The 14,760-nt window shown below is 42.7% G+C and overlaps 1 protein-coding gene across 6 annotated transcripts in view; it reads right to left on the bottom strand.

Moving 5' to 3' along the window:
* The window catches only part of usp32 (ubiquitin specific peptidase 32), a 66,088-nt gene that overhangs the window by 33,725 nt on the left and 17,603 nt on the right, over positions 1-14,760 (bottom strand). For all 6 annotated transcript variants that reach the window (XM_036149421.1, XM_036149422.1, XM_036149423.1 and 3 more), the window contains exons 2-5: positions 13,862-13,989; positions 5,582-5,687; positions 4,062-4,180; positions 517-676 (exon numbers count right to left, since the gene is read on the bottom strand). In XM_036149421.1, coding sequence (XP_036005314.1) covers positions 517-676; positions 4,062-4,180; positions 5,582-5,687; positions 13,862-13,989 — 513 coding nt within the window. The remainder of the gene's footprint in view (positions 1-516; positions 677-4,061; positions 4,181-5,581; positions 5,688-13,861; positions 13,990-14,760) is intronic.

Here is a 14,760-nt window from a genome sequence, read left to right as displayed (position 1 = left end):
CCTTTTTTTCTTCCCCTTACTGTTATCAACTGCTTTGTGTTGGCCAATCGCGTGAAATCACAAGAACACTGGAAAAAAATACGTCAAAAAACAAACGAGAAGGATGACCGTGCAAGAATATCTTGACAAATGGGACTTTTACAGCAAAATCCTGAAGGTGCAAATTGTTCCTTCGCTCTCTATGCTTTTTTTTTCTCCTCACTAAATAAATGTGCTAATAACTTGGATTTTACTTTTAATATATTTCAGTGAGTGTTTGTGCTACTGCAACAAAAAAAGGTGAATCTATGGAAAGTGTTCAGAGTTATTCTGCATCTACAGCATGAGAAATAGCAGGTTTGTGGCCATCAGTCTCCTGCTACTACCTGCTGGTAAAGTCACCTTTTGTGGAAGCTGACTGAACAACCTGCTAATGATCGACCTTTATTTGGCTGTTTGCGGTACAGAGAAAGCAAAGGAAAACAAACGCATGTACAATTGTGTTGCAAATACATCAATACCATAAAATGGACTTACGGTGTGTGACACCAGCAAGGGTCTGGTAGAATGTGGGCGTGTCGCTGTCGTCCGTCAGCGTGACACACACCCCTCCGGAGAGCAGCCACCGGGACAGAGTGAAGGCCTCCTTGTTCTGCAGGAGCCAGTTCCTGAAGCGCTCATAGTTCACCTTGTCGCTCTGCAGAGGAACGCCAATCAAAACCAAATTACTGTGCGGTCGCCAAGGATCCAAATCACCTGCCTGTGGTGGTGTGTGTTTAATTTCCCTGGAGGAACGGATGACAGGTGAGTTAACTGAGACAAATCCAACTGACAGTAAAGTTGACAGGTTTGGATTTCCAGTCTGAACCTGCAGCCATGAGAGAAGCCCACATGGACAGCCTCTGCTGTAGCAATCCTTTTCTCTTTTTTCTTACACCCACTGCAGGTTTTAATGTTAGAAAGAGCCAGTTGGATTATAAAGAAGTGTAAATTACAACAAGGCTGCAAAGCAAAAAATAGACACGATGTGTTTTAGCATGTTGTTAACTTTGAGCTGATACAAAACAGCATCGTGAGTGGGGCTGCATGATATGTTTAAAACTGCATTACTGTAGTTGAATCTGGCGCTTTGTATTCTCCTCATCATGATACTTCCACCACTTTCTGTGAGGTTAAGCTTCTTGTTCAACAATATCTATCACAGGTTTATGCATCAAGGCCAGAAAAAGCCCAAGCAACTGGTAAAATACTTAATAGTGTGAATGAATGTGACTGAAAATACAATAACTTAACAGACATTGCATCCAGGCAGTCTTTGAGATTACAATATTGCAAACATTGATATCCTGATGGTGATTGTGATATATTTTACAGCTCTAAAGCTGAGTAAAGCACAAAGCGGGAGATAAGTTGACGATGAATCGTCTCCCACAGAACCAGCGCTCCCTGGAACGGCGTTTAACCCGAGGAACTCAAAGGTCTGTCCACTAGACAGACCTTTCCACATGACCGGCTGCCACTGTGCCGCTGTGGCTCAGTAGACGGGAAACCTGTGTGGCGATGGGAAGGCTGTGACGGGCCAAGTGTGGGAGTATTTTAGTAGGTGGATGGGTGAAGTTGGCCTCCGGTGTACTTTTAGTGGTCATTCTAGAAAAGACCCAAGTATGTTCAGTCCATTAACCGAGGAGTAAATTACCCCAGAAAAACTTAGAAATTCCTAGATTCATTTCACATATTTACAAGAGGAAACCTGAATATTCTCTGCTGTTGAAAAGTTATAAATTTGGAAGGAAAAAAAGGATAAATTTCCAGTTAGAAGTCAGAAACTTAAGATATTAAATATAAGATATTCTCTGGCATTGTAAAATCAGAGAAATTAATGAGAAAAGTCAGACGTTTTCGAGATTATAAAGTTAGACATTTGTAACAAAAAAAAATGCCAAAAGTCCTCCCAGATTGAAGTGGGAAACGTAACGCCACAACAACACTGTGAGGAAGAAGCTGCAACATGGCGGACCTGGGAGATGTTGTTCTGGTGCAGGAAAGAAGGCCAGATGAAAGTCTCCTAAATTTACCATTTTAGGATTTCTGGATGTATTTTGTTGCAAATGTCTGATTTTATAATGTCAGAGGATATCTTAGTTTTAAAGCACTTAAATAAAAAATCTACTTTTTTAGCCCTTAAATACATTTTGTTGTACCTTTGGAGTCTCTAGGAGTGCAGAAAAATTGCAATCTGTCTAGGAGATCTTTATATTCTGTTTGGGTCAGGTTTTTCCAAGCCTTTCAGTTTTCTCTGTTTTCTGTTACGTTTTTAAAAAAAAATCATATCAGTGTTTGCTGAGGAGCTGCTAAACAAGGTCTTCGAGGTCCGAGTTTGGAAGTCCAGGTTCGAAGTCCAGCATTTTTATTTCTAGGAGCAATTTCATCGTCCAAGCTGAAAGATTTGCCGAAGCTACAATTGGATAAGTCAAAATGTTTGGTTGTACTTTACACCGTCCCCCAGCATACTACATGAATGGCAGACACAGCATGAAGTGGAACGCTCTGGCCTGGAGGGGGCGGAGCGTGAAGTGCCTCCTTTAGATTTAAAGAGACAGCACCGAAACGGGTTGCTGTCAGATGAACGTCGGAACAGGGCTAAAAAGGGCAACATGGGGGTAAATTAATGAGGATTTCACATCAAAGCATTGCAGTTCCACTTTATAAAGACCACAACTGAAGGATTTCAAGGAGAAAAGGAAGAACTGAAAAGTATGATATGTCTCCTTTAATATCATGTTTGCCTTTAATCATGGAAAATTTCCATTTTGTTGTTAAACGTAAAACTTTTTGATAAGTTTTTCTTTGTAAATATGTGACATTAATCTAGAGATTTCTAGGGCTTTTGGTGGTAATTTACTCCTGTGGTCACATTTTTTTCTTTCATCTTCAATGACCCTAATACTGTATTATAGAGTCCTCCTTCAGAAACCCGAGAAAGCGATTAAACAACTTTCCCCACTAATGATAAAGTCAGTATTAATGTAGAATGCTTTCACTACTATATGTTAAAAGGCTTGACTTTTACAGAAACCAAACCAGGTCACTGACACAACTTAAACTCAGTGGGAGTGGTGCTTAGGGAGCCCGCCATTTGCATCTTGGAGAGGCTGTAAAGGTCGCCAGTTTGAAACTCAGTCATTCTGGGTCCCTGAGCAAGACCCTCGAGCACAGATTACTTCTACTCAGTGTCGGCAGCACACCGCTCCCTGAGGGATGGGTCAAACGCAGAGACAAACTTCCCCTCCCTGGCACTAAAAAAGGGAAATAACTCTACATTTCATTCCCTAAATGTAGCTTAAATTCCTGCAGATTATCTATAATAAAGTCTTGTGTTGCGTGATCTCCCGATTTGAAGTGGGAGGGTATTTCTCTTCAAAGCGTAGCCCCATCCAGTTGTAGTCAGCATGTCAACTAATCTGGTGAAGTCAGTCGGAGCGATGACACTCCACCCCCGGTTGCCTATCGATCAGGGAATCATGTATGAACGCGTGCGTGTTAGTGAGTGGGAAGGTAGCTGTAGTGCAAAGCGCTGAGTAGACTAGAAGTTCAGTCCATTTACCATTCCTCTTATATTCTATTTGTGACTGCTATTGAATATGAACGTTCTTGTTCTCTCCTCGTTCCTCGTTGTAAAAGTCATTCCTAATACCTAGAACTCTGCTATGTGTGTACATGAGGAAGAAGTAAAATGTTACTTAAGACAATAATGTCTACACCTTATTTCCTCTCAAATGGACTAATTGTAATGCAGCTTTGAAAAAAGAATGAAGGTTTTAGGCTTCATGTTGTGCAGATACAGCACTGGGTGGTAGAGATGATGAACATACTCAGATAACGGCTGATAATGGCAGCAGCATAGTGGGCATTTTATACCACTCTTTTGCATGTTTTGGAGTCATTTCTTAAATAAGTAAACAGCCAATATAATAAATGGGTGTGAAACGGAGCTTTACATGGTCACTGACCATTAACAACAAGCATCACCTGACTGCTCTGACACTAAACACGCACTGCCCTCCCTCGCTGTGTTTACACACCTCTGCAAAGCACTTCTTCAGGGAGGACGGCACTTCTCCATCAAGGACCTGCAGAACCGCCTCGATATCTTCCCTGGCAGCATATCCGCCGAGATCGTTGGCAAACAGGCTGAAGAGGTCTGAAAGCACACACACACACACACACACACACACAGAGACAGGCGCAGTGTGACAGAGCATCCGTCTTTATCACAGCAAGACAGGCGTCTTGCACAAAGGACAAGTGAATGCGATAAAAGCTACAATGACGCTGTGACGTCCTGGTGGACTGAGATGCTCTGTCAGGGCTGTAAGGCAGCAGTTTAAACCATTTCAGTATTCTGTTGATTAAGAATAAATCAGGCTTTTCTTTTATGCTGAGAAACATTCAATAAGTAGGGTTAGCTGAAGATTCTGCTGTTATTGATGGAGCAACTGGGGCCGGACCCCCATAGGTAGAATATACAGAACTGAGGAGCATAAATGTCTGATTCTACAAAGTTTCAGGAACTACTTGGACTCCTGGCAATAAAAACGATGTGCTTGGTGTTGTCATTATGGAGCCTTGCATTAAACATGAACTTCTAGCTGGAGCCAAGCGTCTGAATGTTTAAACATCATCTGTTTGCTCTGTTTTCTACATGTAAATACTTGCTGCATATAAAGAATCGCTGTAACCTGGTGCTGCGTATTCCAAAAGCCCATTTTGAAAACAACATAAGCCCAGCCACATATTAGCCAACCTCTGCCTTATGCTAAACAAAGCACTGAAGCACTACTCGGCTGATGAATCCATCTATCAACCTGATTAGGATGGTTATGCGTTTTTGCTAATGATTTAACCAATCTAAAAAAAAGGGTACAACACATCTTATTATCAGCTTTATCTTTTAAAGTTTTATTGAGTCCCGCTGAATGAAATAATCATGGAGGCAGGGTTGTTTGTCAAAGTTGATAAAGGCCTCCTTCGCCTACAGTGTGTAGGCGTAGGAGGCCTACACACTGCGTAGGAGGAATAATAATAACAATAATACTAATAATACTACTACTAATAATAATAATAATAATAATAATAATAATAATAATAATAATAATAATACGTTATTATTGTTATTGTTGTTTTGGTATTTGTCCTGCTTTCTCTGTATTACGTAAAATACATGTATCTTGTTTGATCTGAGTCAGTTAATAAACAAAAAAATCAACAGTTCTACAGTTTACCAAAGATGACAAATGAATTAATCTTTAATACTGAGAGAAAGTGAAACGGATAGTGAGTTTCATGTTGAACTAACAACCTGAGTACTTTGCCTTTTAGTTTCAGGTGGAAATGCAACCACCTGGGGTTTAACGGTAGATGATGTGAGTACACCAGCTCCATGTGTTGAAGGACTTTTCTTTAGTCAAATGACTTTTTCTATGACACTACACTGACTGTTGCTGTTGGTACACGCCTCCACACAGGCAGTCGTGACTCTGATGACAACAACACCTGGAACCATGAATGTAGACTTGCTCTTAGATCGAATGAAGCTACTTACACTTAGCCTTCTCCTCATCACGCCCTCTGGTCAGCAGCACCAGACCCACTATCAGGTTGTTAAAGTGTAGTCCTTTGGAGGAGCCTCCAAACGAGCTGTAGATCACCTTAAACCAGACAGAAACAAGCAGAAAGACAGAACGTATTCAGACCATAATACAGTGAAAAATATTTAGCACCCAAACAACCTGTTCAGTCCCAAAGCCAACAGGGTGAACCATCTTCAAATGTGTAAATAAGCCTCAGATCAAATGGAATCTTTGTTATCGGCTGGAAAATGATAAATATGATAACATTTGTCAGGTTCCGGTTCTGCCGGAGGTTTCTTCCTGTTAAAAGGGGAGTTTTCCTCCCTACTGTCACCACATGCATGCTCTGGACATGGGATTGCTGCAAAGTTAATGACGCCACCCTATTGACTGTCCACTGTTGCTAGAGTGTGGTTATGGTCGATGGATTGCTGGATAGTCAGTGACTGGTTGCAATCGGCTAGGTTTCCTTTATCTGAAAGCTTTTCACCAACGGGTTAGATAAAGTGAACTTGACTGCAGTGTTTTATGACCACGACTAGAGTGCATATAATGGAATGAATCTGAATCTGTCCGTATGATTGGGCTGACTGGACCTGGAGCCTTCAGGCCACATTGGTTGTAGAGTTAGAAATAAACTGAACTGGATTAAAATAAACATTGGAATCAGTTTTTATCACATATTATTCACTTAATGACAAACGCACGGACCGCATACATGATTACTTTGCCTGAACTGCCTCCTCAATAACAACATATCTTCCTCCTTCATTCACTGACCAAAGGTTAAAGGAAGAACGCGCCTCATCTAAAAAAAGAAAGCTAAACGTGGGATAAATCAATCAGTGTTTCATTTTCAGACTCTGCTGCATTCTAATGGCAGCAGATGTGGCTTTACATGAAGCACTCAGCTGGAACATGAAGCCCATGCTTACGAAGGAGCACTTGGAGGCGGTGGTCCATGGCTTTGTGACCACACGGCTTGATTACTGTAACAGACTTTATTCTGGTGTCAGTGGGTCTTTAATCACATGTCTGCAGATGGTGCAAAATGCTGCTGCAGGGCTCCACTAACACACACAGGTTTGAGCACGTTTCCCCGGATTTGGGTTCCCCTCACTGGCTGCACGTCCATTTTAGGATCTATTTTAACGTTTTTTTCTTTCTTATAATCTTTGAATGGCCTGGCTCCACTTTAAGAGCATCTCAGAGCTTTTACAGTCCTACGTTCCACCTTGTTCCGTTTGGTGAGCTGACCTTCTCTGTAGCCGGTCCTAATCTCTGGAATGATCTGCCACTGTAAGGCCGGCATCCACCTCGGCCATTTTTAAATCTCTGTTCAACACAGATCTTTTTCTCTCAGGCTTTTAATACTTAGGGTGTTGGTTTTATGTTGATCTTATGTTGTTTTATGTTCACGCATTTCTGAATTTTATTGGTCCCATTGGTGTTATCTATGTTTTGCTTTTATCTGCACAGCCCTTTGGCCTCTGTGTTTGTTCTAAATAAGGTTGGATTGGGTTGGACAGGAGGAAGTCTAGTCTTTTCCAGGCAGCTCCACATGTAGTTCCAACAGAGTTTTGACATACAAACCCAGATGACACGCAGGTTTTATTAGATAGGCAGCAGAGATGGCAATAAAAACCGGGTTAGTCACATAAATGTGGGTTGTTTTTTTTTTTTTTTACAGCTGCTGACATAGCTGCGTGTTTGTGCCATGCAAAAGCAAATAACTTTGGGCAGATGCAAATTAAAGTTTTTTTCCTCCGACACCGGTCAGTGTGAAGCTATGGTTACAGGGTTTATCTGCGTAGTTGCATGAAAAGTTCTAAGACATGCTCTCTGTTGGCTAGTGCTGCGCACTGAGGCGAAGGCTGCTATCATAAGATAATAAGATCCTCTGTGAGAGCTGCAGGCTGAGCTATGATGCAGGGTAGGGCCAATCACTCCCAACAGCCGGCATATTAATGCTGTCAAAGTGATCATTTTTCATCCCAAGGAAGAGCAGCTCGTCCTTGGAGACCAAATGGACTTCATGTGTGGACAAAGACAGGAAAAAAGGAGGAAACTCCTGCACACTGTTAAGCTTGCAAACATTAACTATGCAAAGTTTGAGTCAAAGACCCTGATCAGGCTCATCGCCATGGTAAGAGTTAGCGATTTACTGGCTTGGGGGTTCGGTCCCTTTTATCTGCTCCCCATCTGACCCAGCTATAGACGCGCAGCGTTTGCCTGAATGGAGAAAGACAGGATTCAAGCTCAGCACCTGGACCATTATACCGAGTCGCTCATGGTGATGTCCCTCCGTGCTGCGGTGGTTTCAGTCTGACTTTAGTTCGGGGGTCCCGGGTTCCGATCCTGGTAGCGTCAGGAAGGGCCCCCGGCGTTAAAACGCTCTGCCAAGTCTGTGAAAACTCCAGCAGCAACCAAAGAGCGTGCAGCACTCTCCCAGAGGGAGCGACGCCTGCAAGGCGTGCAAACAGGGCTTGACTGTGCAGTCAGTGAGCCTTGTCAGTAGGTCACACACTGTAGGAGTCTTAGTTGTGGTTCTAAGAAGAGGAAGTCAGTGTGTGTCACTTTGCAAATGTCTAAATCCACCGGCACATTTCCCTGTCTGCCACCCTCTGATAGTCCCTCAGTGAATGTCAATACAGGAACATCCCTTGTTTGAACATGCTAATACTGCCACGGGTCACAGAGAAAGCACTACATGCTGAACACATATAGCGATGACTCATGTTACCATGTCACAACTAGCAAGGATGGAAATACCTCACATTTTTATTCTGAGTCCTGAAGCTGAATAACTGCAGCAGAACTGGTGAATCATCCTGCTCCATAAAACCCACACTGACATATGGACTCCCAATAACTAACTTAATGAGTTCACAACGACACAATTGAAACCGCTCGGTGTCCTCAGTGACGAAGCAACGTTGATGAAGTAGGTACCACGTACAGTGAAATGAGATAAGAGGGGAACCCCGCCAACCCAACAGTTAGCGGTCACGGAAAGTACACGACAAGCAGACATACAGCACGGTTCAGGGACATGTGGAAAATAACACGGGTGACAGCGCCGACATGAACTCTTAAAGATCAGCGTAGCAGGATGACATGCCGCTAGAGCTGGAGCCATTGATTGCTTTAGTAATCTATTAATCTATTATTTATTTTATTTCCCATTAATCAATTCATCAAATAAAGAAAGAAAGAAACCGTAAATTAACACCTTTTTGAACTAAAAAAACTAAACATTTGTTGCACATGTTAAATGCACTGTAAGCAGCAAAATCATGTAAAAAAAAAAATCAATAAATTCAATGTTGACAACATGACAGTTTTATTATTAAGGCTTAATAGTGGATTTATGTTTACAGTTTGAAGCAGGTGAAGATTAAACTTTGCATTTATGCTGTAAATGTAACAGACATAAAGGAAACAGAGTTCAAAAGTTGATCTTGACTCAAGGTGAAGTCCGAGCTGTTCTTAGGTCAGGGGAGAACCAAAGCACCTATGGGCTATGCTTCAGTGAAGAGTCCATGCAAAAATACATTTTTGAAGCAGCTCTGGAATCCCCGTAGCGTCTGGGGAAACCCTGAGGCACGGCGCTAAATAACATGTTTTCAGGTCAGTCCCCTTAGCCCACTGCTGTAGGCGCATTTGCATTGAGACGCACCAGTCATCAGCCGCTTCGCTTCAACGGCAACGTCACTAAAGATTTCACTGTTTCACCCCTCAGCAATTTGTTGAGTCGTGTCTGAGCTCTGCATGGTAAAAGTCAACAGTCGTCAGCTCTTCAACGGTTCAGGTAAGAAAAAAGAAACATGTCCATGCCAGGAGGAGCGTGGAGGACAGCTGATGTGATCGAGCTCTTAAAGCGTGCTGCAGACTAAACTGTTGAAAGCACTACTGTAGGGCCTTTCCTGGGAGTTTTGGTCTAAAGTAGGAATGGCAGCAGAGACATGTGACCCAGAATTCCCACCAGCACATGATACAGATTAGAACTTAGTAAAAAATAAATAAAAGAAGATTAAATGAAAAAACTAGGAAGAATTTTTTACTGAAGTCTCCTCATGATGGAAAACTAAGCATTGAACTGTGATAAAGCCGCTTTTTGCTTTCATTTTACCATGACAGCAAACACACCATCAAACATGCAGCGGCTTTTCCTCAACAGCAGCCTTGGGTCCACAACTTTATAAAAACATAACTAGATATGAGTTTTCAAAGGACAATATGTTGGAAAACGGTATGCCTTTCTTTGACTAGGGCATGTGTGTTAATGCTTCAGGTTAAAAATAATTTACAGAACCGCCTTTCTACCACAGCAAATTGCATTATTCATATATAAAAATCTATTTTGTGGTGAATACATTCCACTTTGACCCATGTCTGACCCATGTGGCAAATCGTTGGGACACTTGAACACGTCACAGATATATTACTGAAGTTCTAGGAAACCAAGAGGCCTGATTAACAGCTCAATAACGTACCAGCAGAAACGCTGTTAAAACCACGTGCCTCATCAACCAACGAGTCACTAACAAACACTTGGGTTCATATGATGTGCCATTTCCTGTGTGAGGTTAGAAACAGGAAGTTGTCACTTGGCAGGCTTTCAGTCGGGGATCAGGACTCATGTCTAGGAGTCCCTAACCCTCTCTGCTAAGGCTGTAAGGGTCAGTCCAGAGGCATTTGATCTGTGACACTCTTCCTTTCACAATGACAGGAAGCCATTTATGATAGATGGAGTAGAGATTCTCAAACTGTCTCGTCTTGTTTAGGGTAATTACTGACTGTCCTGAGACATCATGGAGGCAGGTCAGCTGTGTAGGATGACGTAAAACTGGTTCCACATCAGAGCTTTATCACAGTTTGGTGTGTTTACAGAGCAACAACTTAAGAAAAAGATAAAAATCCATGGATTTTAGATAGATCCAACCAAGGGTTAGGGTTGTGGAGTTACTCTGCTGCTATGAAGATTGAGGACGCAAGCCTGCTGTCAGAAGAAATGTCAATCGCAGACCGAGCCATGAAGGCTTACGTCGGGTTTATTGGACGGCATGTTGGCCTGCCTTTGGCTGACATCATCGATCCACTTTCTGGGTGACAAGAAACAACGTTTAAAAAAAAAGGCTGGAGTGAACAGTGCTGCCAGAGGGGTAAAAAGAAAGCTGCTCTACAGGATATGAACAGAGACTACAGCTACTTTAGGCTGAAGCGCACGCTGCTCGGCTCACTGATGCTAAATGAGTTCCCCTCAGATCTCATTCTAACGTACAAACTTAGCTCTCGGGTGCAACCACAGCCCTATTTCTGATCAAAATCTGTGAAAAGCATTTACATAGCAAGGGCCGTGCTGCTTTCATCTGTTCAGAGGCATGTCTTCCCCTTGCTGTTCGCCCTCCTGAGAAGATCTACTCCGATTGGCTAAAACGCTGCAGTCATTAACTCTCGCTAACGGGGTTTACAACTGAGCATCATTTCCCAGCATTCTAAGGCTGGGACAAAGGTCCGCTACAGCCAGATTAGCTCCAGTCCATGATCAGCTGAGGACATTTAGGGGATGGGATTACACTGAATGCTGCAGGCCGAGTTGGAGCACCTCTGATGATCATGTCATGATCATGATCTGTCTGAGAAAAAAAGCCAACTAGTTGATTGTGGAGACCTCTACTATGAATATCAGTCTCAGCAGTAGACATCAAAGATAGTTTGGGCCTACTGCAGAGACGTGCAGCTGAATCACATCTTTTTTGAAACATTTACCTTGGATATAAGACGTGTCAGCCGTGCCCAGTCTTTGCAGCCTCGGGAACAGCAGTCCCACATATTATTGGTCTGTTTACACATTTAATGGGTTTCATTAAAGCATATTTGCAGATAAAGCCTCGAGACTGCCGCAGAATCAAAGGGGGATAAAGCTCTGATCATTGCCTCACCTCTGCATGAAGCCAATTATCTGTTTTGTGTAAATGTGTTTTTTTCACTAGTCTAAAAAAGGCTTAAGTCTGTAGATCTTATATTTCACATGCACTTTAAAACGACAAGCTCTGGGTAAACCTTCATTTGCTTGAAGTCTGCTGTTCTGACTGACTGAGCAGACTCCGCTTCTCTTTGAACTGTCAAAATGTGGAACGTCTACAGGAAACCTTGCTTCTGGGGAGACATCACTGATCTACCGGCTGCCATGGCGACACAGAGGCAGAACCAGCAGCGGCTCGGGGTTGGAGAGAGGAAGAACTGAAGAAGAGGCGAAGGCGCTGCGTGAGAAGCAGAGGACAACAGCAGCCGTCCTGAAACGCTCTGAAGACGCTGGATGTGCGCTTACTGCATGCTCAGGAACGCAGCCAGGTTAACCTGGCTCCTGGCGCCCGCTGTTGAGATGCTCTACAGCAGACTTAAAACTCACGGAGCTCTCAATGAAACAAAAACAGCATAATACAGCAGCAGGAAAAACAAAAAAAGAAAATCGCTAAAAGAAAGCATTTTAAAACACCAAATTCAACTTAAAATGTGCATAGAAACAAGGAACACGCTACAACTTCATCGGTATGAGCATAAAAGTTGAAATTTCACAGGTTGTAAGCGAACATTTTGTACTAATTTACACTGCAAGTTCATTTTGTCTGCAGCTTTAAAAGCAAAGCTAGAATTAGATAACCATACATGACGTCTAACTAGAAGGTTACCGATATAAAGCTCTAAGTGGAACACCTGCTTCTGGTTCTTTCCCCTCTGGAAACAGAGTTCAGAGGCATAAACACGGATGACAGAAGGAGGTCGGATCCCAGCAGGCCCTGCCAGACAGGCACCGCAGCCCCAAACCAAACCTTTGCTACGCCTGACGTTCACCTCTGACACTGTTACTGCTGCGCTATATGTGCTCTGTTCAATATAAGCAGACAGTTCCCTTAGTTGGAAAAAAAATATTTTAAAATCAGACAAACTTCTCAGCATATCTGCAAGAAGTATGCTGAGAAATAGCCAGAGATTGTACTCGAGTAAGAGTCTTCCTTCAAAAGCCTAAAACTCAGGTAAAATTAAAGTGTGGTGCCATATAGTTTTTCCTAGAAGAACTTTTTTACTTTGTAAAGAGTTACTCAAGTGAACGTAACTGGGTTAATGTAACTAGTGACTTCCCACCTCTGCCTGCAGGAAATACGCGCTCATCTTTATTTTACTGAGGATAAAGTCTCCACACACATGCAGAGGGACGCGGCATCGTAGAGGTTTCATTTCCTCAGGCGCTGCAGTTGAAAGCAGATCCTTTGAAACTAGTTGCTTCAAACAAAGAATTTGCAGCCTGCAAATGTTTGTGTAAAAAGAAGCATTTCTGTTTAAAATAACCAAAATTTTATTTATTTCAACCTTACCATCACAGACCTGCAAAAACATGCAAAGTATTCAGGAGTGTTGTAATATTTAGCATAGGAGTCATTAATCCTGTAGAGCCGAGGTAAGTTGAAACAATAATGAAAGAATCAAGGCAACGAGGCCCGGTTCTATGAAACACTCAGAACGCTTTTTTGCACCGGTATCGTGAGAACTTTTAATCTTTTGCTATGTGCTTCAAGTCTCTGGGGTGGAAAGACCTGGATGCCATCACCCTAATCTTAAACTCCCTCCACAGAATCAATCAGATCTAGGTCAGGACTCAGACCCATTCAAAGAACCTTAGTGTGGAACCTTGAATTTGCCGTACTGTCAGAAACTGCATTGGCTATGACTGGCTTTGGAAATGCCCTTCAACAAAAACCTAAGGTAGCCACAAAGTGTTTGTTTTGCTGAAAATGGGTGGCGCATTGTAGTTTCATGCCGTACGTCGACTACGCGTGTGAATCATTTTGGGCTGAACTGTAACTCTGACTTAAAACATCCAGCTGCAGTCTTCCATGCAGACATCCTGACCTCCTGCTCTGGCCCTCTGTGTCCAGCACACTACTGGATGAAACAATAAAAAGAAATCCTTCCATCCAGTGTTTCTTTGCTGTTTGTTCATGCATGGAGATGTCCAAATCAAAAGCATCGCTTACACTTATTTCTTAAAGTACACATACCCTTATAGAAAACATTTATATAATACACAATATCTACACAGACATCATACACAATAAAACAATAACAATATAATGGATATAATGAACGATGGGTTTTCAGTGTTTAGCTCTCCAAATAAAAGCCAACAGCTGATTGGCCGTCTCCCTGGCAACTTCTCAGTTCCACTCCATGACATCACTGTGGCTTACCTCTGCCACTTTGGGGGGAACTCCATCTCCCAGCACCTCCCTGTAGAAGCACTGCTGGGTCATGTAACACGACAGGCCGCTGGTTCTCTTGAAGGCATCTTTCAGCCGCTTCAGCTCCACATCAGTCACTGCAGTCACAAAGAGAGGGAAAACGATCAGACTCAGAGCGATAGAGGCCATTCAGAAACGTGGAGCTGCTCTTAGTAGTGAGGCCGTGTTGTTTTGTCCAGTAGTGGGACATAATGGTCATTATAGTGAGCCGTTAATTGGACGAGTAAAATCCTGTCACCCGAAATGATCAGGATTATCTCAGGCGTTTAATGTTTAACTTTCACTAGTCTTAGGTGAGCGCTGTAAACGTAGATTCTGTTGCGGTGCTACTAATAGTTTTCAGGCAGAGAGCGGCTTTATGGCAGAGGCAGATCTGGTTATGTAGGGGACGGAGTCCGAGGATGTTAGCGCGTCACCAGATCGTGGCTACAAGCTGTCAGTCAGCTGTGTTTGGTGTTCAAATTATCTAAAGCTAAAAACAAAAAGACTACTGCTGGGATCCTATCCAGTAAAGACAGACAGACAGAGCACTGCAACAGAGGAGTCCTGCTCATCACTGGTTCTGAGGCACCAGAGCTCCCTCAAGATTTACTGCATCTGAATGTTGAGCAGTTTAGAGCCGGCTTTCCACTGCCGCCCTCTAATCTCAACCTTCAACATATCAACGGTCACAGCCGATGCAGGAGAAACTGTTGACTGGGATTTTAAGCAGGTTCACCATTCTTTCCTCACTTTTATGTGAATCTGGGTACCAAATAGCTATGAAGAAATCATTAAAACCTTTGAATAAAATAAATATCCTCAAAACATGTTCTTTTATCAGAGGTAGCCCCACACTGAGCCCATTT

The sequence above is a fragment of the Fundulus heteroclitus genome, chromosome 18, assembly GCF_011125445.2.
Source record: "Fundulus heteroclitus isolate FHET01 chromosome 18, MU-UCD_Fhet_4.1, whole genome shotgun sequence".
In the NCBI taxonomy this organism is placed as follows: domain Eukaryota; kingdom Metazoa; phylum Chordata; class Actinopteri; order Cyprinodontiformes; family Fundulidae; genus Fundulus; species Fundulus heteroclitus.
The sequence above is the reverse complement of the archived record's forward strand: the minus strand, read 5'-3'. Positions and strand labels throughout refer to the sequence as shown.